The sequence below is a fragment of the Hetaerina americana genome, unplaced genomic scaffold (assembly GCF_022747635.1).
Source record: "Hetaerina americana unplaced genomic scaffold, ioHetAmer1.1.p SCAF_5, whole genome shotgun sequence".
NCBI lineage: Eukaryota > Metazoa > Arthropoda > Insecta > Odonata > Calopterygidae > Hetaerina > Hetaerina americana.
The window spans coordinates 90,354,789-90,377,948 of record NW_027287095.1 but is presented as its reverse complement, the minus strand read 5'-3'; the positions used below and the strand labels follow the sequence as shown (position 1 = coordinate 90,377,948).

Below are 23,160 nucleotides of genomic sequence, written 5' to 3'. Positions count from 1 at the left end.
TTTGTAGATGAATAAATATTTAAGCCGGTATGCGCCACTTTGTTATTCTATCTAATCCTAGTTTTTCGTGGATCCGAGTAATTTTTTCCGTCCTTTCCGGGTATGAAGGTACTCTCACTTTCTCCTTAGGGGATAACTTCCATAGGAAGGAGATTCTGCGCCATTTCTGTCCGTCGTGGTGTATTCTGGAGGCAGACCGTATCTCATTCCACGCAATTTGGGTCATCTTTTATCGGGTGTTCACTAATTTTGCGGAGTAACCGCAGTTGGCCGCCCTCTCTCTAATTGTGAGCATCTTCTTTCTTGCGTTCGCCTCTGACATGGGTTTTGGCACAGCCGGTGAACCATTGAGCGAAGTGCCGCTGTTTTCTGGTTGAAATGATGACTAGAGCGATTATGTATGATAGCCTCCGAACAACAACTAAATAAAATATATTGCCTACCGAGTTGGTAGGCAATATTGCCATGAGCACAACATTCATTAAATGGCAATCCCATGCGGTCATGAGGGAAGTGATTTGACAGCAAAATACACGAGATTAGTGAAGGTGCATGCATTTGAGTCAAACTTAATTTTTCCCTAGATGCTGTTGGTAGCAAGTGGAATATTTGCTGTCTATAACCCCACATGCTATCTATCCATCGTACAGTTGCTATCCCGAATTGTCCTTGGGAAGAAGGAGTCCTTGAGTCCGCTAGCTCTGGCATCTATTTCCCGAATTTTTATATACATGATCTAAGCGACCAATTTATGTAGGAGTAAGAATAATTTGCGAGACCTCGGATCTTAAACGTGCAGATCTGAATTTATTTATTAAGTTCAACCTAGCATTGAATCGTCTTTCTTCTAATGATTCCCAACCCAGCCCCAGAAGCATTTCAGTGACGCTTTTCGTTTTATCGTAACAGTTTTTAACGATACGGGCTGCCCCGTGTGGAACCCTCTCAATATAGTATTCCGAATGAGGCCGTTTTCAGCCCGATCCCGCACATTACATGCAGTATTCTAAATGAGGCCTTACAAGAGCGTGGTAACAGCGTTCCTTGACCTAGTAGTCACTCCTGCCAACAATGCATCTAATATATCTCAATTTTTCATTTTCTTGCCTGCAGATTTTACGTACGTTTGTGGAAACCCCAAGTAAGTCGTAAGTCATAGTAACACCTAGGTATCAACTACGTCTAGGTCAATTCCAGCTAGTTTGGGAACACGTCCCGTTGTTCTCGTAAAGGAATTTACCACCGAAAATTTGTTTAGGTTTAGTGGCAAACCCCATTTAGTACTCCATTTTGAAATGCAACCCAGATCCTTTGCTGGTATTAATCGATCCTCATCCCCAGATATCTCCACATAAATCACTGTGTCATCCGTGAACATCCTAAACTTACTTTTAACTTCGAGGTTCCAATCGTTTACAGAAATAAAGAAAAGCAACGGTCCCATTACACTTCCCTGAGGTACACTCGCCGTCACCGTACCGTCGTACGCCGTCGGAACTTACAGGGCATCAAGGACTACCCTCTGTTCCAGCTCTGACAGAAAGTCTTCAACCCAATTAATTGGGTTCTTGTTTATAAAATAAAAATATACTCTCAGTGGAGAATAGATGCAAACGCGTGGTGGATGCGGAGGCTGGTTTGTTACTTTACCGTCGCAATCCTGACGAGTTTCTGCGTCGATGTATAGCTGTGGAAGAAACATGGATGCACCAAAACACTTCCGAGACAAAGTACCGTTGAAACAATGGTAGTTTAAAGCAGCTCCGAAGATAGCGAAGGCGGTGAAATCGGCCGACAAGGTGGTGATGACCACGGTTTTTTGGGGATGGACGCATAATACCCTGCATCGATCACTAGCAAAGAGAACTAACGATAAATGGAGAGTACTAATAAGGCATCGTTATTACATCAGTTGAGCGAAGAAATGAAGAAACAACGTCCTCTCTTGGCAAAGGAAAAAATTCTCTTCCATCAATGCAATGAACGGATGGACGACTGCTCATTTTCGGGGTCGAAAATTATGGAGTTCAAGTTCGTATTATTACAACATCCATGGTATTCACCAGACTTGCCCCCCCACCCCCAGTGACTTTTTTCTATTTTTAAAATTGAAAAATGGCTCAGTGGAAAATGATCTTTGTCTAACAAAAAGGTCATTGCCCACACAGATGCCTATTTTTTGGGACCTTCCGGAATCATACTCTTTGGACGGCTTCAAAATTGTGGGATAAATCCCTGGGAAAAGTATATGAAAAGAAAATATGTCGAAAAAATGTGAACAAAGTAATTTGTTTTCCTATTTTTCCATAACGACTTACTGAACGTCACACGTAACTTGAGACCAGGAGCTCTAATTCCCTACATTGCCGGTTAGTGGCGCGTCGAGCCTTATGCCGAGCTCCGTGACCGTTTGAAGTTTGAAAGAAGGGCGGCTGCGGTTTCATCAGTCGTCGGGTTCATGGCAGTAATTCGGGTGCCCTCCCCCCCTCCTCCTGCCTTTCGAGCCGTGGGTCACTGCGCGGAATTGGAATCTTTCCCACTTGAAGGGTACGCGGTGGGCTAGGAGTGTCGCCAATCATAAAGATCTTCGAACTAGGCGAGTGGATAGCTGCGGGCGGAAATCTGTTGCTAAGGATTCAACGCAATGCAGTGGTCTCCAATTCCCGCACCCTCCCCCCCCCCTTTCACCCGTCCGGCGTGGCGCCTCTGCGAGTGTGCGATAATGGCGAAATTCGTCGCAATACGCCCTGCGTGGTTCTTTCGTTTTTTTTGTTCTCTACCGATTCCCCCACCCCTCCTCTAATCCCGCCGACCCTCTCCCCCCTCCCTCAGCGCCAATGCGCCCGTCGTACACGGCCACAAGACGAGTCTGCGTGCGGTGCGCTTACGGAGGATAATGCCCGCAACGAGTGGTCCTCCCCCGGTCACTCCCGCTTCTCCCTTCTTGAAATCCATCGGCAATAAGCAAAGAGCGCCGGCTCTTTGTTCGTCTATCATCTGCGGTTTCGGGCGTTAAGTAACATGCTTGTATAATTAATGAAAAAGTGGCAATTTTCCTCAAAATAAAATTTATTAATGCGACCGGTTTTAATGTAACTACATCATCGTCAGGCCTGATGTAGTTACATTGAAACCGGTCGCATTTTTTTAAGGTAATCAACCGGTTAAGGTAGGTTTTTGGATGGACACAATTACCAAATAAATATTTTGTGACTCCTAACAAAACACAATATCCAGTATCCTACTCTATATCTGGTCCCTCTTCATCTCTGAGTACTTCCTTCCTCCCTTCATCCCGTCCAACATCCCTCTCCTGTTCCTTCCCTTTCCTTGTTTGCCCAACATTCTCCCCTCTATCACAGTCTTCAACATCCCACTGCCGGTCAATACCCCCTTCATCCACTTTTCCTACCTCCATAGGATTTCTCCCAACAAACCCCTCTCTTCGCCCACCATACCACGTACTTCCTCATTTGTTTTCTTCTCTGTCCATTTCACCTTCTCCATTCTTCTCCACACTCACATTTCAAAAACCTCCAATCTACGTCTATCCTCCTGCTTCAATGACCACGTTTCCGCACCGTACATAGCTACGCTCCATATCAAAGTTTTTATGAGTATTTTCTTAATATCCTTACTCAACGTCCCTCTCATCAACTCCCTCTTCCTTGTGAAAGCCTCTTTGCCTAGCGCAATTCTTCTCCTTACGTCCCTACTACTTTGACCGTTTTGGTCCCAAACACTTCCGAGATACGTAAACTGTTCTACCTGCTCTAGTTTTTGCCCTCCTATTTTAATGTTTAGCTTAGCCTTTTCCTTTCTAGAAAATCGCATAACCTTTGTTTTATTTATATTGATTCTCATCCCATACCTGTCGCACTGAATTTCCTATTCACTCAGCAATGCTTGCAACCCCTTGGCTGACTGACAAACTAAAGCCTGGTCATCAGCAAACCTAACTGATTTTACGAATTCCCCGCCTTTCCATTTCTACCATTTTTACGAATCCCGCCCACTTTCATTCCTGCCTCTAGTTCTTCACCGGTTGCATTAATAAGTTTTATTTTGTGGAAAATTGCCAATTTTTAATTAATGATGATATTCCACCATATCACGCCTGAAACGTCTCTTTTTGTGTTTGTATTAAATGTATCGGGAAAAATTCATAGATTTATTTCGTCAGATACTGCTACAATGCCTACCAAAATTCTTCTAAGTGCTTCTTCCCTTGAGAGCGTCGGCACACTTTTGCCAGCGGCTTTTGCACGACTCGAAGGCTCCCTGGTTGGCGGATTCTGGATAAGGGTACGTCTATATCTACCTAATACCCCGCCGGTAGGGCGTGTGGCGGGGGGTGTTAGGGCACCACCCGCAATTAAGAAAAAAACCGCATGCAAAAGCCACAAATTTATACTGTCCACAAACAAAACATGGTGTTTATTCATGCAAGAACAATTACACCCCGCACACATGCAAACACACAAACTACCAATTAGCATACACATGCACCTACAAATATATCTGATTTCTTTGCAATGTTTAATTTTGTTCCGACTTGTAAATTAAATGTTTTTAATATTTCTTAAGTGACTTCGGTATCTTACTGTAATGATTTGTGATTTTTCGGGGAAAAAATGAGTATTTGTTTTTATCGGTATTGGAATCTATCTCCCTTATTTTATATACTCTTAAGGGTACGCGTGCAAGCTTCTTTGACTGCAATTAGGGTCCCATGGTGGCATCCTTTGAGGGATGATTCCACTCTTATAGGAAATAGTAGTCTGCTGATGGCAAGTGTGCGGAACTTTAAAAAGGGTTGGGGAATCGTCGCGATTCCGTAGCAGTAGGTCTTCGCAAGCAGACACACTCGACTCTGCTCTCGGTCGTCTATACAAAGACCTTCGGGAGGACGAGTTAAGCACAGATCTTCCACATCTCTAAATTTTCAGTAATATAATGGTGTGCACTGTCATCTTGTCAATACGATCTCCGATCGCGTCAATACGATTCGCGCATGCGTCGGGAAAAATATTTACCGATACTTTTTGTTCAAACCTTGTGCACAGATTGTTGCTGTAAAAAAAACACTCTCAAAGTCGTGTGTCGTTCGAAGATTCAAACCCCAAGGGGGATGAAGTGTAGCAATTGCTGCGACGTCGTGGTCATTTTTTCCAATTCGCGCGTCAAGAGATTGAGTTTCAAATACTGATAACTGCAGCGCTCTCGGTAAAGACAACGCCGTGAAGCGCGCAATTGGGGGATCGGGATTGGTGCGGTGGCTATCGTACCCAGAGGGCTCGGGTTCAAATCCCGGCGGTGTTGAATATTTTACAGTGGTGTCCCGATCCGTACTTGAGGTGCTTTGTGGAGGGCTCTTTGAGTGAGCACGCCGTCCGTCGGATGGGACGTAAAGCTACGAACCCATTGGTGCCTTTCATAAAGAGTAGGCTAATGCCGACGCCGGGTTTCCCTCCACCCTTCATCCTTTCCTGTCCCCTATCCATCCATCCATCCCCCATGGCGCAAATGACCTCAGCTGTCGGTCGCCTCCCATAAATACTACTACTACTAACGCGCAGTTGCAAAATCGTTGTGGTGGTAGTATTTATTGGGTTTTTTGGGCGGCCCTTAAGCTAATAGCCCAGAATATTCGTCTCCAGCATGTAGAAAAATAACTTGAATCCGAATTTTTTTCCCAGATGCCCTACTTGACATGCCGAACAGAATGCAAAAGTCCCCAGCATTTCCGTTCGTACTTCTCCGTTTCTTCAGGACCTGGACCCCAAGTCTATGACTCATTTCTCCTGAGATAGGCCTTTCCTAATCTCCCAAGAGAGGAGAATCTCCCAACCATAGTCTTTAAACTTGTTTCTTCCGAGAAAGGAGAAAGATAAATATTCAGAAGGAAATGAGTTTCCTTGCCCAAGTCTCTTTTGACGTAAGGGGCAACTTCTTGAAGGATATATCATGTGTCAGTTCATGGAGGCTATCATAAAGTTTACTCTTCAGGAGTATTTGTGCATTGCGACAGTGATATGCCAATTAATTATGAAATTGTGTAATTGGATGAAAAGCAATGACTCAAGATTCAACAAAAATGTTTTAGACATTTCTCAAGTATTTAGTCATAGATAGCCATGAATCCCTACCTTACCTCACAAAAGATTACTGTGTTTTGGCGTCGCCTATCCTCAGCTTGTGAGTATGTTTATGATAATAGACTTTTTATTTCTTGTAAATGCTAATTATAATTATTGTGTCAAGCAGGAAATAGCTATTGGGCATTGTTATTTTGTATTCATTTTATTCGTTGAACGCTGGGATTGGCAAGGTAATATCATGTTGGTTTTTTCCATTGCATGGATTCAAATACCCTTTATAAGAGGGAGTTCAATAAATTAGCTTTTTTTGAGCTGGATGTTGTTGATCATCCTATCCTGTCAAGGCCATATCTCCTTGAACTTCTCTTACATACGTATGACCAGAATGCTTTGGGATTTGCAATGCAACCCACGTCATGTGCAGCCATCTGTACTGCTTGCATCTTCTGAGGAACCTTGCCCCATGGTATATACCATGAGGACAAAGATCCAACATTTTCCTCCCATTGGAATTAAGTCATAAGGGAGACATTAGGCTGCACACATCGGAACTGCCTATCAAAATAATTCCCTCCCTTCCTGTCCACTGACATCTTAACCTAGGCAGTGCCGTTGGAGTAGGGGTAGGGGCTGCAGGTATGCTGGTGCTTTTATCTGTCAGTACCTGGTACTTAGTGGAAACAGGGATTGGAACTGCCTCTGCAGAGTTCTATCCTCGCTGCAGTGGTATGTTCCTTTTACCCCAAGAAATGACCCTCCAGTTGTCTGTTCTCACAGAGTTTTTCATTGGGGTTTGGTACTAGAGGTAGGTCTCTGATCTTCCAGCCATGTGTAGCATTCGAAGGAACCTGTGCTGCCCAACAGGCATGGTGGGCTTTTGAACTCCCACCCCGAGCACCATCCCCGAGAGAGATAATACCCGTCCATCAATCTTTAATCGAAGCTCCCGCATCATTCTCTCCAACGTGGCAATATGATCCCCTAGAGCCACGCATTCACCTGCGTTTTTGAGCATGGCAACAGGGGACCTAGGTGAAGCCATCCTTATTTGACAAATGAGTTCCTAAAAAAGCTAACCTAATTATACTATGCTAAAATTTTTAACCAGGTTGAACTCTACATTAAATCACACGAATCTGTTTACGAGTTTTTATAGACTTTGAAGCCTAAGCGGTTGCTTAGGGAAGAAGAAAGGAAAGTGACTGAGAACACTCACCAATAACCTATTAGAAGAGGAGGACATAAATAACTACTTAAACTAAACTGCTATACAAGATTTTACTTAACACTACACTAGACTTTACTGATGAAGAAACAAGCACAAATTTGCTTCAGCTATAGGATATAACTGCAGGCACGCAGGGAGTAACAGGTAGAGTGAAATCAGATCTCGGGAGCAAGCTCCAAATACGTTCCCTGTTGTCGAGGGTCAGGAAGAATAGTGGTATTAGTAGTATTTAGGGGAGGCGACAGACAGCTGAGGTCATTTGTGCCATTAGGGATGGACAGGAAAGGATGTAAGGTGGAGAGAAACCCAGCGTCGGCATTAGCCTGCTCTTTACGAAAGGTGCCAAGGGGTCCACAGTTTAACGTCTGACGGACGGCGCACTCACTCAAAGTACCCTCCACACAGCACCTCAAGTAGGGATCAAGATACCACTGAAATATATTTAACACCCCTGGGATTTGAACCCAGGCCTTCTGGGTGGGAAGCCAGTACAATAGCCACTGCACCATCAGGAAGAGAATGATTCCCCTGGTACCATTGAATTTCCTATAATTTAAATGTATTCTCTGGACCATGATCGCTGACCCCTCTTCTCTGATTGCAGCCCATCACCACCGCAAGGTCATCAGGAGGCAGGTGGCCCACCGACGACGGCCATTGTGCGACGGTGGCGTCGAGGTGTGGGTGGGGAGCTGACCACCACACCGACGCTGTCCGGTACCCGGGGCAGCCACTCCTCCTCCTCCCATGCACCTGCTGTCGGTCGGGGGGAGGATGATGGGCCTCTGGTCAAGGTGAGCCTCTCGCTACCCCATTAGAATGCCCATGTCATTTAATTCTTTGGCTTAAGCGCATATGATTTCAATATTTACTCCTGAAACTAATGATGCTTCGGAATGCAAAAATAAATGAGAGCCACTTCAGGTATGGCTTGTTGATTCCTTCAAGATCTTGTGGATTATCAATAGCCAAATTAGTATTTAATGGAAGCCATGGTTTGAGAAGTTAACCAGAAGAACCGTCATCCCAGGCATTGTGAGGCATGATGAAGCAGCAAGCTCTGAGCCAAAGGCAGCATAGTATTTCATCCGTGACTTCAAAAAGCCAGTAGATTCTGAGGGTTACCTGCCACAACATGTTTTTAATTATGATGAGTAGGTTCTCTTTGGGAAGAAGATGGTGAAGCAAGCCTATATGTGTGAACCTAACGGTAGAAGAGAATGCATTGCCCGACCACAAGCCAATGAAAGGGCATCTCATACTGCTATTTTGAGCAAATACAAGCAGCAGTTTAAAAATCGAAACCCTGCTTGTTTACCATTCAGAAAGTCCACAAGCCTTCAAGAAGTGTTAAGCCCAAAACAGCAGGCTAAAAGAGAAGTGGATGTCACGGGAAACTTTTGCATCACACCATGCGTACGAGCCATCACTCTAATGAGGTAGTGGCGATGCATGTCATAAATTTATTTAGCTATCATTCTAAGTCATATTTTCACCAAATTTTGAAGCATCGGAAAAAACAAATGTCTCTGGGTAACGTCCTTGGAAAAAGGAATTAGGTGCATATCATAATTATTTAACAATTTATTATTTAGATTTTTCTGCATTTAAAAATCAAATTCCTATTCCCAGTTCCTTCATTGCAGGATGGAAAAGTTTAATGTCATCCACAATCCTAAATAATGTATGCCTAATTTTCTTTGAATAAACCTTGTTCATAATATTTTTTTCTGGTACGTAACACACTATCATATCTTACATAGATTTATATGCAAAAAGTTGTTCAAGGAAGGTTTTGGATGCAGATGGGAAATGAAAATATCTGGAGGTTGTAATAATTAATTAATGTCTGAAATTGATTCCTGGCTCATTCCAGGAATCCAGGAGCCAGATATGTGCCAGTTCTATTGTTTTGAGTTTGAGTAGAGGGTGGGAGGGATGCTAAGAATGGAGGCACTATAGCATTACAGAAGTATTATGTTCTGAGTTGTGCTCTGGTATTGGTAGAATCCGAAAAAGGGAAGAATTCTTGCTTGAGGCCTGGTTGTTATTGTTTCTGATGTTGATGGGTGTGGTACACTGACCAATATAAAAGGCAGAGCATAGTTGGCACTTCAGAAGGTAAACTACATTGCAGGAAGTACATGCGGAGTAGTTGATTGGTGGGTGAGAGCGAAAAAGCAGGTGGGAGAGGGATGGGATTTGGGTTTTGGAAATAGGACATTTTTTACATCTTGGTTTATTGCAGGGATTTGAGGAGATCTGATAAGTTGGTGGGGCATTTGAAAGTAACGGAGGGGCATTTGGGAAAAAGGTTGGTGATGGAGTTGTGGTTCTTGAGGATTGGGTGGAGGTTATTTAGGATGGATCTTGGAGACTCTAAGCCAGGGAAGTATGTGGTACAAATTGAAAAGGGATGGGTTTCTGCAGTGGAGGAAGGTTTGGAAATGTAAGCTTGTCTTTGGATTCTTTTGTTTAGGAGGGATTCTGGATAACCTTGTCGGAGGAGGGAATATTGTAGATTTGAGAGGCATTTATCCAGGGAGTCGGGATGATTGCAGATTCTGTGTCCTCTTATGGAAAGGGAGTAAGGAATGGAGCATTTGGTGTGATAAAGGTGGCAACTGTTATAGAGTAAGTATTAATGTTTGTTTGTCAGTTTAATGTGTATAGAAGTGTGGAATGTTTTGTCTTTTATTGATATGTGTACATCTGTGAAGGTGATTTGGGAAGAGGAAACAGTAGAGGTGAAGGAAACAGAGGATGAAGCATTGAGGTAGGAAATGAAGGTTTTCAGGGATTCAGTACCTTGTGGCAAAGAATACAAGTACTTAGGTTGGGATTTAGTTAGGGCTAGAGGAGCACTTTTTGGGCAGTGAGGAGAGAGGACTGAACAGGTGTTTGGCTTAGGAGTGGGTAGGCATATAGGATGGATCCTGCATTGATGTCCGCTTGTGTATATTCTGTTGGTTTGGTACGAATGTATGTTATGTTGTGTGTAGAAAGGCTTCACCTCTTTCTGTGCCAGTGTTGAGTTTTATGTTGTTTTCCATCAGAAGGGGGCAGGGGGATGTTTGCAGTGTATTTCTCAGTTTCCTTACCATTTTCCATAGGAAGTTGACTGTTCTGGATAAGGTGGCTACTTTCCGGTTCCATGTTTGTGTCCTGTTAGTTTTAGCCTCCTCACAATCTTCTCTCGCTCATATCTATCTCATATCATGCCTGCATATATGTAGACTACATAGACTACCTACACAAGAGGTAAAGTCTAACAAGAGCAATATTTTGTAGCCTATAAACCACTTCCAACTGAAATTGTATTAATGTGATCAATTTTGAAATTGGTGACCACAATTTTGAACGTCTATTTGGGTAACCAAGGAGATTAGTATATGGTAAATGATAGGAAAATGCTGGTAAGTTATAAATATGTATTGTGTTTTAAGGTGTTGGTATCTTGTTTTATGAAATAATTGCCTGATTTTGTGTTTGTCTATGATTAAAGTTTTAATGCAGGGTGTTATCTCCGGACAAATTTCAATTTGATTTTCCCGCCATATCGTAGTTCCACTGGAAATTGCAATTGGCATTATTGAAAACTATAGGCATCTAGTAAACAGTCATAACCTCAAAATGGCTGAGGTGTTATGTACAAGTGTGGAGTACAATTGAAGAGCCACTATTATCGAAAGTGTTCACCCAGTGAAGTAGTTCGATTCTTCTGGTACCCCAGATCAACTGTTTACGATAATGTGGCTAAATATAATGCTTCGGAGTAGTCTGGGGAAGGTTTTGCTAACCTGGCAGGGAAACCTCACTCGAGGAAACGCGTGTCACGAACTGCGGCAGTCGTTGAGAAGGCTCAGGTGCTGATTTCAGAGGACCTGGGGCGATTGCTGAGGAAATTGGTGTCAGAATTGAATGTTAGAAAGCAAACAATGCGTTGGATGGCAGAGGGATTCTATGATACAAGTCGTACACAATAAAGGTCCGACATATGCTGTCTAAGGCTGCCAGAACAAAGCAGATTACTCCCTGCAACCTGCAATTGTATTCCCTAAGAAATGCAGCTGCAGGGCGAATCAGATTCCTTTCTGATGAAAACAGTTTCACCGTTGACTTGAAGATCAACCGAAGAAATGATCGCTGGCTCACCCACGAACCCGAGGACGTCCCAATTGTTGCTTGAACAAAATTTACAGCTAGTGTTCACATCTAGGTATTGGGTCCTGTGAGGGTGATATCGTACCACCACATTTCTTTGAAAAGGGACAAACTAACACAAAAGAGGTCTATCTGCAAGTTTTGAAGAATGTAGTGAAACCGTGGATGGTAATTGTGGACTCGGGGAGACAATATGTTCTTCAGCAGGACGGTGCACCAGCTCATACGAGTCATTTAGTCCACAACTGGCTCTCAGATTACATTGACATGTTCTGGTCAAAGGAGTTCTGGCCCCCCAATAGCCCCGACTTGAACCCCTTCGACTATTATGCTTGCAGTGTAGTCAAAAGAGGTATCAATAAGACGAGGCTAACTAATGTCGCTCTCCATGCACCGCTATCATAGCAGCATTTGCGAATATGGACAGCGCTGTTTTGAAGAGTGCGTGCGATTGATTCAGGACAAGATTGGAGGCATTTATTGCAGCTGAAGGGGGTTACATTGAGTACTGTTACTCTTGACACATACCACTACCTTTATGGTCCAGGATTATCATTTTCATATGTATTTTTTAAATACATTTGCTTTTAAACAAAAGTTTCATTTGTCTGGATTTAATCGTTGTACCCTGTATAGGAGAGCTGCAGTGAATAGGGTTGGAGTTCGGTTGGGTTGAGGGGAATTTTGAAGGGTGTTGGAAATTAGGTTAATTAGGTATGTCACTCTGTTATGTATTGGTGTAGGGTTAAGAGAAAGTTCTGGGAATTTGGAAGGCAGTGGAATGTTAAATTTTCTCCAAATTTCTCCCAGACGTGGGACGTAGAAGGTAACAAGAAGAAAATGAGGGGAGCTTTTCAATAGAGAATAGGACAGGGAGATGGCCAGAGGTGAAGTATGATTTTTGATGTATGTATGATATATATATTTGTATAAATGACTTATAATGATACAGTCACATGTATGATTGTATGTATGATTTTTGCAGGTGAATGGTATGGGTTATTGAGTGAGATGGCAATGTCTAGAATGTCTGATGTGTCTATGTTATTTTGTTCTGATGTGTGTGTGTGTGAATTCCATTGGAGGCTGTATTATAATATTAGATTCTTGTGTATATTTGAGAGGTGTTTTTCTGAATTCATTAATGTTTCAGCATCCCCACATTGTGTTTACTATTAAAATCACTCAATGAAATTGTTGAGGTGATATTTTTAAGTTAGTGGTATGTGCTCTATACAAGGTCTGTTCTAAAAATAGGAGGACTTATTTTTTTCTGGATAGATGGGTGGTGGTTTCTCTGGCTGGGTTCGAGGGAGGGAAGTCTCAGGAAAGGCTGGAGCCTGGTGGCAGTTGGCCCCCAGCCTTTGCGGAGTGCAGATCGTTCGTTTGGAAAACCTCTATAACATGACCTTGTTACACTGCTTCATGAACCCGTTATTGGAACAACGCTACATCATCCAATTTTGTATGAAACTGGTCAAAACCAGGAAAGAAAGTCACGACATGTTCAAGGTAGCATTTGGTGATAACACCATGGGTAGATTGGGTGTTTTTGAGTGGCACAAGTTGTTTTGGGAGGGTACAGAAGATGTTGAAGATACCTTTCAACCTTAAAAGTGACAAAAATCTTGCAATAGTGAATGCTTGTTGGATAGGAATTGCAGATTGAGTATTTGCATGGTTTATGATGAATGTGGCATCCCTATAAGTGATGTCTATTCACTTGTGACCAAAAACATGGGCCTGAGAAAAGTGTGTGCCAAGTTGGTGCCGCGAGTGCTCTTGGATGAACAAAAAGAAACTTGCGGATCTGTCGAGAGCTTCTCAACCATGTGAGTGAGGATCCAAATTTTGTAGTCAATGCCATACCAGATTTCTGCCTCTTCCTCAGCTGCAAATCAGTGTTGAAAGAACGTCACCATGACTCGGTGGAAGGGTTGCAACAGGCCATGAGGTGGGAGCTTAGCATCATTCTGGCGCCGCCTTGCAGAAGGGGTATGAGGTGCGGAGGTGTGTGGACACATGAGGGTGCTACTTCAAAGACTTTTGAGTGAATGTATCAATTCTGGCAATAAATGTTTTTCAATCGACTCAGTCCTGCTACTTTTGGGACAGACCTTTTATGTGTGGCGTACCTAGTGTAGTATTGAGGGAGACGTCTGTGTGTGTTCTAAAGATTGGATTTTACTTGATGATTGTGTGTGCTGTTGTGAGGTTTCAATGAGATTGGCTTTGCCTCCTCCAGCTTTTGTTGAGCTCCTTTTGGATGAAATGATCTGCCCACCTCATCTCGTCCATCCTCTCATCTCTTTCCAGTCCCCGGGCTCAGTGTATGGCATCCGCGTGGAGAACTCCGAGGAGGCAGCCGCTTATGGCGTTGATGGCGTGCCTGAGCTCATGTCTGGCACCACGGCCATGCTGCGACTGTTCGGCTCTGGCCTGGGGCCGCACACTCTTGTAGCCATTACCACCACCGAGGGCCGTCCCAGCGGCCCGTGCGAGTTCCCATCCACGCACTTCTCACAGGTAAGCCTCCCTCACTCCACTGCGGAAAACTGACTAATAGCAAATAGCAAAAGGGCTGTATTATTGGCCACTCACAGACGTAGCTTCAGTCTATTGGAAAATAGTGGTTTCTTGATGTGTGCAGGAGGATTAAGCATTACCCACAGCACACTCCCAAGCTCACAACTTCGAAAAGTCATTTTTTAATTCAAAACAATATCTTCACCTCCCATCGCTCTGGCTCACAAGTGTCTTCTTCCCCCTGCCTTGAGATTAATACACATTGCATTCTCTCCATTCTATATTTCAGTCTTATCCACATTCCTTTACCAATCAATATAATATTGTGCAGATAATTTTCATAACGTTACCTAATATTCTCTCAATGGCCTTCCCCCCTTGTCTTATCTAGGACTTCTTTCTCCCAAATTTATTTTGTTCCACTTCCCTATATCCATCCTACTCCAAACCCACACCTAGAAATACTGTCTATATATTTTCTCTTGCCTTGATGACAAAGTTGCCAAGCAGTGCAAAACCATTCCCTGTATCAAATTATCATCCACTTTCTTGCTTTTGTGGTACTTACCTGCTTAAGTGTAAAAATTAAGTCACTGAACATTGTCACCTTAGTTAAAGCACAGGCAAAGATATAATTATTGCAACTAAAATCTTGTTATCCCCTGAAATTGCCAATAGTGACATTTTCTAAAAACCAATTCCATTTACAAAAATGAGGTTGTAAATAGAAGCGGATGTAATGTGCTAATTGCAATTAAGAATTCTTGCGTCAACAGGACTGAGGTAATTACAGATAAGGTTTTGGAAAGCATTAGGTGCTCCATTAAAAGTCCTTAATCCTAAAGAATTTATGATGTGTATTTTGAATGCCATTGGATAGGGAGTTAAATCTAGACTAAAACTAGACAAGATAAACATAAGATTCTCATCCAAAAACAGTAATCGAGGTATACTAATAATTGGTGTAAATTTCAATGTCCCGTCTATTGATTGGAGCACAGATAGTTTGAAAACATGGGGTAAAGACAAAGATATATGCGAATCGCTGTTACATTCCTTTATGTTGAACTCCATTCCTCCATCACCTATGTGGTCACTTCACCAACCATGGCCAATAATATTCTTGATTTGTTAGCAAAGAACATAACCGAAAAAATCTTAACTATAGAAACTATTATTGGAGTGAGTGACCACAGAGCATATAATGCTAATTATTTCTCCATGTGGTGTTAAAAATAAGAAACTTAAAAAGAAAACTTACTTTAAGAAAACAGGGACTCTTTAATGATTTTAAAATGTGTGTTCTGGATTGTATTTGAAATTTAGAGAAAGATGACAAGCACCGAAATATTTGGGATTTGTGGAATCACTTCTTTGGCATCCCACTCTCTTTAGTCATCAGGTTCATTCTAAATAAACTTGTGGAAAATAACACAGCCTAAATGGTACAATGTGGAAGTTGTAAATGAGATCATTAACGATTATAAGATATCTAAGGTGAGTGCCTATAAAGAAGTTTAATAATCGTATTAGTAGTGGAAGTTTTAGGAGAGGCGGCTGACGGCTAAGATCAATTGTGCCATTAGGGATGGATGGGAAAGGATGAAGGGCGGAGAGAAACCCGGAATCAGCATTAGCCTAATCTTAACAAGGTAGGTGCCAAGGGGTCCACAGTTCAATTTCTCATTCGACAGATGGCCTACTACCTCAAAGTGCTCTCCATAAAGCACCTCAAGTAGGGATCAGGATACCACTGAAAAATATCTGCTGTCTCCAGGATTCAAACCCAGGCCCTCTCGGTGGGAAGTCAGTGCCTTAGCCACCACACCATCTCGATCCCCTCGGTTTTTTCAGCTAGGAAGTTGTGTGGGGTTGTGTGTGCGCTAATGATGTATTGACTTCGATAACAGGACCAAAATCTAGGCTCAATTGTAAGTTAACTGGTTCTATCCAGTCAACTTCCCTGCTGAGGATGTCTACCGGTTGACATAAATCCTAGCAGTATGTGGTTTTTCACTCATCTGTGTCTCCTCCCCCGTATGCCAGGTGGAACCAGGTAGTGTCACACCGCACTCTGCCATCGCTCAGGTCCACCTCCCTAGTGGCAGCCTGGATGGTACCGAGTTCTTCATCTGCCTCAAGGCATCGGCTGTCGGCACTGCAATGCCCGGCACCACTGATGACGTCACTGTACCACCCAACTCGCTGCTCTCCGCCTCAGTGGGCATGTGGGAGCACCAAGGCATCATGCCCTGGGTCAAAGTGCGGTCATACCAGCGGCTGCTGCCCACCTGGCTGAGTGCCACAATCATTGTGTTGCTCCTAACACTCTCGGGCCTTTTCTCGGGCCTCAACCTGGGCCTCATGGCCCTTGACCGCACAGAGCTCAAGATTGTTGCGAATACGGGCACAGAGAAGGAGCGGAAATACGCGAGAGCCATTGAGCCTGTCCGATCCCATGGCAATTACCTCCTCTGCAGGTGGGTATTCCTCCCCCCCAGCAATGTCCCCGGGTCCGTCCTGCGGTGTGGTCTATTGTGGGTCTGGGGAACTCTTGAAAAGACTTATAGTCATGCCAAACCTCCTCTTGAATTGGTATTGACCCATTTCACGATCAGTTGCGAGAGGGATGTTTTGAAGGATATGCAGCCGCTTGAATTTCCAAAGAAAATGGAAACAGGACTGCATATTCTTCGATTACTCTCGAATGAGTGACTCTGTGGCTTATGGAGAGGTGGGCAAAGTGGCCAACTCTAGCTGACTGGTTGGACTGGTGAACTCCCCACAGCTCCTTTCACCTTGGGGGTACTGCACACATAAATATTCTGGCAGTGACCTCCCATAGGGCTGGAAGAATATTGCATGAGTGTTTGTAGAGTGATTTTTTCAATTTTCGTCAATATATACATAGGAACCTTTGAACAGTATCTCTGTGCTGCCCCAATCTCCCTGGCCACAGATCGCCAGGCCCTGGCCATAGGAGTAGGTCTCTCATCCAAGCAATACTTGGGGCTCAAATGGTGCTTTGATGGGGGTCACCACCACCTCTCTGGAGGCTGTCGCAGTGTCAAATCCTGTGGAGGGTGTGTGGGTGGCTGGTGTCCGAGTGCCAAGAGTGCTCCCCAGTTTGACTGAGCTCTGGCCTGGGAAAAATTAATCACTCTGCCACCATAACTCTGAGTCGGTGACCTGCAGTGTGAGACTGGTGGGCTGCTCTGAGGGAGGCGGGCGCATGGCCCCCTCTGCAAGGAGCAGCCTCCAAGCTGCACAGGTGCCATCATCCAAGGGGTTGTCTTTGTAAGAAGTCATCTCTTTACCCGAATATTGCCTCCAGGAGTACGGTCCTATTCTTAGTTAGTGACTCGTGGCATGATTCTGCAGTTTAAAAATTTTCTTTTTAATTTTCATTTCTTTTTTTTAAATTTTTATTTTAAAACATTTTAGCACTGTGGTATTTGCGATTTATTTTAATATTACAACCCATATGAGTTGTATTTCCAGCAGTCTCTAAAAATGCTGTAACAGATGTCAACAAATATCTGCTGATAATGGATTTTCACAATTTAAACTACGTTTTATTTATGAAATAAGATGAATACTTTTTTGTTCAAGCCATATTTTGTTACATACAGGGTGCAGGAACATAATATCCTTTTTTCAAAGGCAAAATGCTTTTAAAAGGGGAAGTTATGTTGCCGCACCATGTCTATTAAAATATAAATGATAATAATGTGCATTTGTATGTTATGTTATTATTCATTTTAATTAGTTAAAAATTTAAATCATTGATAGATATTTCTGTTAAATCAAATTCTATCATAACTACGTGTCGGCAATGTCATGAAAACTATGAGTGTTGATGTTGAATTGATAAAACTATATAATTAAGTTAAGAAAATACGGTTTAGCCACCATTTTTTCCAATTGGAACTGGAACTTCGTCACTGGGACAATTTATTGATGGCTACTTTATTTGTCATCTCAGAAAGTGAAGTTTTATATGACCTGTAGAAATCATTCTTTCAAACTAAATTTCTGGTTTCTAAACACTTATGTGTATTCTTGCGTACATTTGTTATATTTAGCCACAATTAGAGTGATAGCTGAAATTAGATAATGTGGGTGCCTTTCACAAGAAGGTCAAAGGACCTTGGCTGATGTAATCAGGAATCTTGAGTGTCAAATCACTGGACATTATCTTTTTGGTGACTAGATGCAAGATCCTTGCCGTGAGATGCCGAGAGATTGTCGCCACAGCTAAGGTGGTTCGTGTATGATTTACCTTCTCGGAGGAATTAATGGGTGTGCCGTGATCATAGCGCATCTTGGCCTCGAGATTTGTGGACCACGAATACCTCTGCATCATAATTGTTGGTTGGGGCTGTAGATAGGCATGTTGCCTGCTCGATGGGGTGCCGAAATGAATCAACTTATGAGGGTAAAAAGAAACTTAGCATTGCCACCAAAACTTTTTGGTGGAAATGCTAAGTTTCTTTTAACCCTCATAATGAAGGAATTCCACAAAGTTAAACCTTAAACTGTTATGTTTATGAATCAACTTGTGGCCGCCTTGAGCCACAAGTTGATTGTCATCTCAAAATTAAGAGTGTTATGAGATTACCTGAATGATGTTCAAGAAAAAGTGTCCAAGTGAACTGTTTTCCTCAAAAGACGCCATTTTCTTCCTCCTCAGTCTACTGCTGGGAAATGTCTTGGTCAATTCTTCGCTAACCATTCTCATGGACGACCTGACGTCTGGTCTCATAGCTGTGATCTTCTCGACACTGGCCATTGTCATCTTTGGTGAGATCATCCCTCAGGCAATCTGCTCCAGGCACGGCCTGGCCGTCGGCGCCAACACCGTGTACATCACCAAATTGTTCATGGGACTTACCTTCCCGCTCTCCTTCCCCATTTCAAAGATCTTGGACAAGCTCCTGGGGAAGGAGATAGGCAACGTGTACAACAGGGAGAGGCTGAAGGAGCTCGTCAAGGTGAGTGCCCCGCTAACACATCCGCTCACTCTCCCCCAAGCACCCCCTATATTCTCATTGCCCTCTGATTTCTTCTCGAGTTTGAAAAACAGTCTTGGGCATTCCAATTATTCTAATTCCGAATTTAATGCACAGCTCTGAATCTCCTGATTTCTGTGAACGTGTGTGCATTTATTGTCCACCTTTGAAAATGTGTGAATGGGACTGCCTCATTTTTCATTCTTATGAAGCAGTCGCCATTTGCCATCATTGATGAAACGGATTGAAAGCCTTGTTTCATGCTTCAATTCATCCTGATCTTTAACCATGTACGCAATTCTTGCAAGCCAACTTAAGGACATGTTGGGAGGGGGGCATGTTAGGACAACAATCATAAAATGGAATTTAAATACATACCAAAAAAATCAAAGAGACATGGTAATGCACACCCATGTAGACGTACTCATTCATGTGAAACTTAATTTAATGTTCGCATATACCAATATATATAAAAGCAAGTAATCTACATGTTCACATGCACCAGGGAATAGAGTATATGCAGTATTTAATCAGGTTCCTACTTGCAATAACATTGATGTACTATTACTACTTCTATCATCTGATTGTCTGTGGAAAGTGGGAATAGTTACATCTATCTGTACTGGAGTTTATCTCCCGTATCTCATATTTGAGGCCTAACCTGCCCGAACAGTGTGGGGCCATAACAATTCCCATTGTGCCATTGTTTAGCTTGTGTGTTCTCAAATATGTGGGGATCAGGATGGTGCGGTGGCTAATGTACTGGGTTCCCACCAAGAGGGCCTGGGTACGAATCCTGAAGATGGTAGGTGTTTTTCAGTATTGCTCTGATACTTACTTTAGGTGCTTTGTGGAGTGCACTTTTGAGTGAGTATGGCATCCGTTAGATGGGACATTAAACTGTTGGACCCCTTGGTGCCTTTCGTCAATAAGAGTAGTCTTATGCCTATGCCGGGTTTCTCTGCACCCTTCTTCAGTTCCTATCCATACATCCAATGGAACAAATGACCTTTGCCATAGATAAATTCAAAGAACTGCAGGAGAAGCAGTAACATTAACTTTTAATGGAGTCATCCACTAATACAAATTAAAATGCAGAAATTTCAAAGTGTAAAAGTCATTCTCCTGGTCAAAGTGAATGATTTTTACTCTTTGAATTTTCTGCATTGTAATTTACATTAGTGGATGACTCTGTTAAAAGTTATTGTCTTTGCATATCTTGCAGTTCTTTGAAGTAGTGGTAGTAGTTTTATGGGAGGCGACCGACAGCTGAGGTCATTTTTGCCATTAGGGATGGACAGGAACCCGGCATTGGAATTAGCCTACTCTAATAATGAAAGGCACCAAGGGGTCCACAGTTTAACGTCCCATCCAGCAGATGGCTAGTTCTTTGAATTCAAGATTAGAGTCGTATGCTTGAGAACACGGAAGCAGAGCAGCTGAAAGGCATTTTGGCCCGCCTCCAACTGAGAAGATGATATGAGAATGGAAGAAGGAGAAGAATAATTCAGTGAATCCCGGTAGGAATAAAAATTCTTCACTTCCACACTCTCCTAAATGGCCAAAACTTTAGGAACATGTTAAGAACTGGATAATAAATGACAAAAAGAACGGGATCATTGTTTAAACAAAAATGATTTTAATCAAAACGAGAAAGTTAGTGATAGGTATGTCCTGTGTTACTGATTTTTCTGGGACAACATCATGGTGTGAGAGATACACAAGGGGAAATGGTCTGTGCATGTGTAGCAGAACTACACAGTAACTCATAAACTTGTCACTTGATTATGAAGGAAAGGTTATAGAATCCCACAAATACAGGTGGTCCACTGAAGAAATTGCATGGGTTAGATTGCGATCAGTTTAAATTCCAGAAAACAGGGTCAGCACTTCGTCTGACCACTTATCAGAAGATGTATCTTGCTCCTGGTGGATTAACTTAACTCGATTGCTGCCTCTGGACACTTCAGTCAATGAACCATTCAAGGGATCTATGCAAGAGTGGATAGACTAGATTGAGGTACGAACTCATATAATGCTGCACAACTGGGAAGAATGAAATGGCGGTCGATTTCTATTGTTTACGAATAATTGAAAGTTATAAATAAATCATGAAGGTTTTTTTTTAATGTCATATTAGCAATGTGCCACTTGGAAATAAAGATGACACTGCATAAGAGGAAAGTGATGATCCCATTGAAAATAACTTGTGTATTTGATTTTAGCAACAACGATAATGAATTTCTCGGATTCCTCAATGAATAAACATTGATACAGCTGCTAATTATTTAATGCGACAATTCCATTTCCTACATATTGATTTAAAATACTTTGATGCTCTTTGTTCTGATCCAAGAATTTTAGGTTTATTCTAACCTGAAAAAAAATCAGTGCATGTTATGGGCTGAAAACGATATGGTAACTTCAGTGTATCATGAAAACTTGCTTTTTCTCTTTTCCATATATTATTTCCATCTGGTCTTGATAATTCTGCCTGCCTTCAGCTTATCTATGAAGTCACTCCCCTCCTCCACCCTGCTCAGGAAATTCTTGCGTTGGTTTTAAGCGGATCGTGCCATGGTACATATTTGCCCCCCTTTCAATCCAATCTCCCCTGGGCATCTAAAACCATGTTCTGTGACACCATTTGTGAGTGCATTTCTTCTCCAACAGGTGACCAATGAGTACAATGACCTTGAAAATGATGAAGTGAATATAATTGCTGGAGCCTTGGAATTGAAAAAAAAAATGGTTTCCGATGTGATGACCAAGCTTGAAGATGCCTTCATGCTCTCTATAGATGCCATTTTGGATTTTGATACAATATCTGAGATCATGAAACAAGGTAAGAAGATACAAGTTAGAGTTGTTGTCTTGGGGTATCATTTGTCATAGTTTACTTTCAAGTGTTTCATTTCATGTGGACAAGACAATTGCATATGAGATTAGAACTCATCATTAGAATAAGTCAGTTTTTTGTGGAAGTTTTGATGGTGACATTAAGTAAGTAGTTTCATTAAATCAACCGGAATGAACTCTTTGGTTAAGGGTCAATTCGGTCTGTAAAATATATGGATCAATTAAAAAAAGTTGTTAACATTCTGTGAAACTGATAGCTATTGAATATAAGTTTTTCCATGTGATAAATAAAAAATAAAATAAGGATAAATGTTATTTATTCCATTTGGTAAGAGCATAGTTTATTGTCCAAAATAAATTTTAGAATTAATTAAATGTATCATTTACTAAATCTTATTAGTCATTTATGAAGCAAATTAATGCAGAACCACTTACATTTAGCAAGCTGTAAGCAACATTTTTTTGATTTCACTGTGAAATAATTCAAAATGTATTCATTTGTTTGCATTTTACAGCCTGTTAAGAATGAGGAACTGAAAGATGCAGTCCTTTGTTAGATTCAGTAAATTGATGATTTTTAATGTTCAAATCCTCGATGTGCCATGTAGCTGTATGAGGTCTGTTCATGAGGTTCTGAACTTTTTCATAAAACGTCTCCAGTAAGTTTCTTAATCCACTTAGAGGCATTGTGTCCGCGGAAACTTCCCAAATAACTGCTGTCAACCACTTTGTTGATTAGTTACAGCTGTTTATGTGAAGGGGTGTTCGTGGAGCCTGGCGAAAAATCGCATCCATGGAAATGAGATCTTTGAAGGAGCTTTTTTTCTTCTTTTGTGAGATTCTTCGTGAAACTGCAAATCCTCCACCGAAACTTTTGAGTTGATAACCAAGGCTTATTGTGAGGATACTATAAAACGTAGTGCAGGTTATGAATGGTGTACCCAGGTCAAAAAGGAGCGGCAATCAGTGGAAGACGATGAACGTTATGGAAGACCATCAACGTCGACCAATGACTCCCACATCAAGAAATTGAACGATCTTGTTAATGCATATTTGTTTGACTCTCAGGGAACTTGCAGAAGAGTGTGGCATCTTGATCGGTTCGTGCTTTGAAATCCTGACTGAAATATTGACAATGCATCGAGTTGCCGCCAAATTCGTGTCTTACATGATGACAGAAGACTAGAAACAGCATCGAGTTCAAGTCTGTCAGGAACTGTTTGATCGAGCTGAAGAGGATGAAACCTTCTTGTCCAGGACCATAACAGGC

At 42.2% G+C, this 23,160-nt stretch overlaps 1 protein-coding gene across 1 annotated transcript in view; it reads left to right on the top strand.

Annotated features, from left to right (window-relative positions):
* The window catches only part of uex (metal transporter uex), a 97,943-nt gene that overhangs the window by 46,702 nt on the left and 28,081 nt on the right, over positions 1 to 23,160 (top strand). Inside the window, exons 2-6 of the mRNA XM_071592122.1 lie at positions 7,934 to 8,123; positions 13,810 to 14,019; positions 16,066 to 16,499; positions 18,713 to 19,013; positions 21,705 to 21,876. Coding sequence (XP_071448223.1) covers positions 7,934 to 8,123; positions 13,810 to 14,019; positions 16,066 to 16,499; positions 18,713 to 19,013; positions 21,705 to 21,876 — 1,307 coding nt within the window. The remainder of the gene's footprint in view (positions 1 to 7,933; positions 8,124 to 13,809; positions 14,020 to 16,065; positions 16,500 to 18,712; positions 19,014 to 21,704; positions 21,877 to 23,160) is intronic.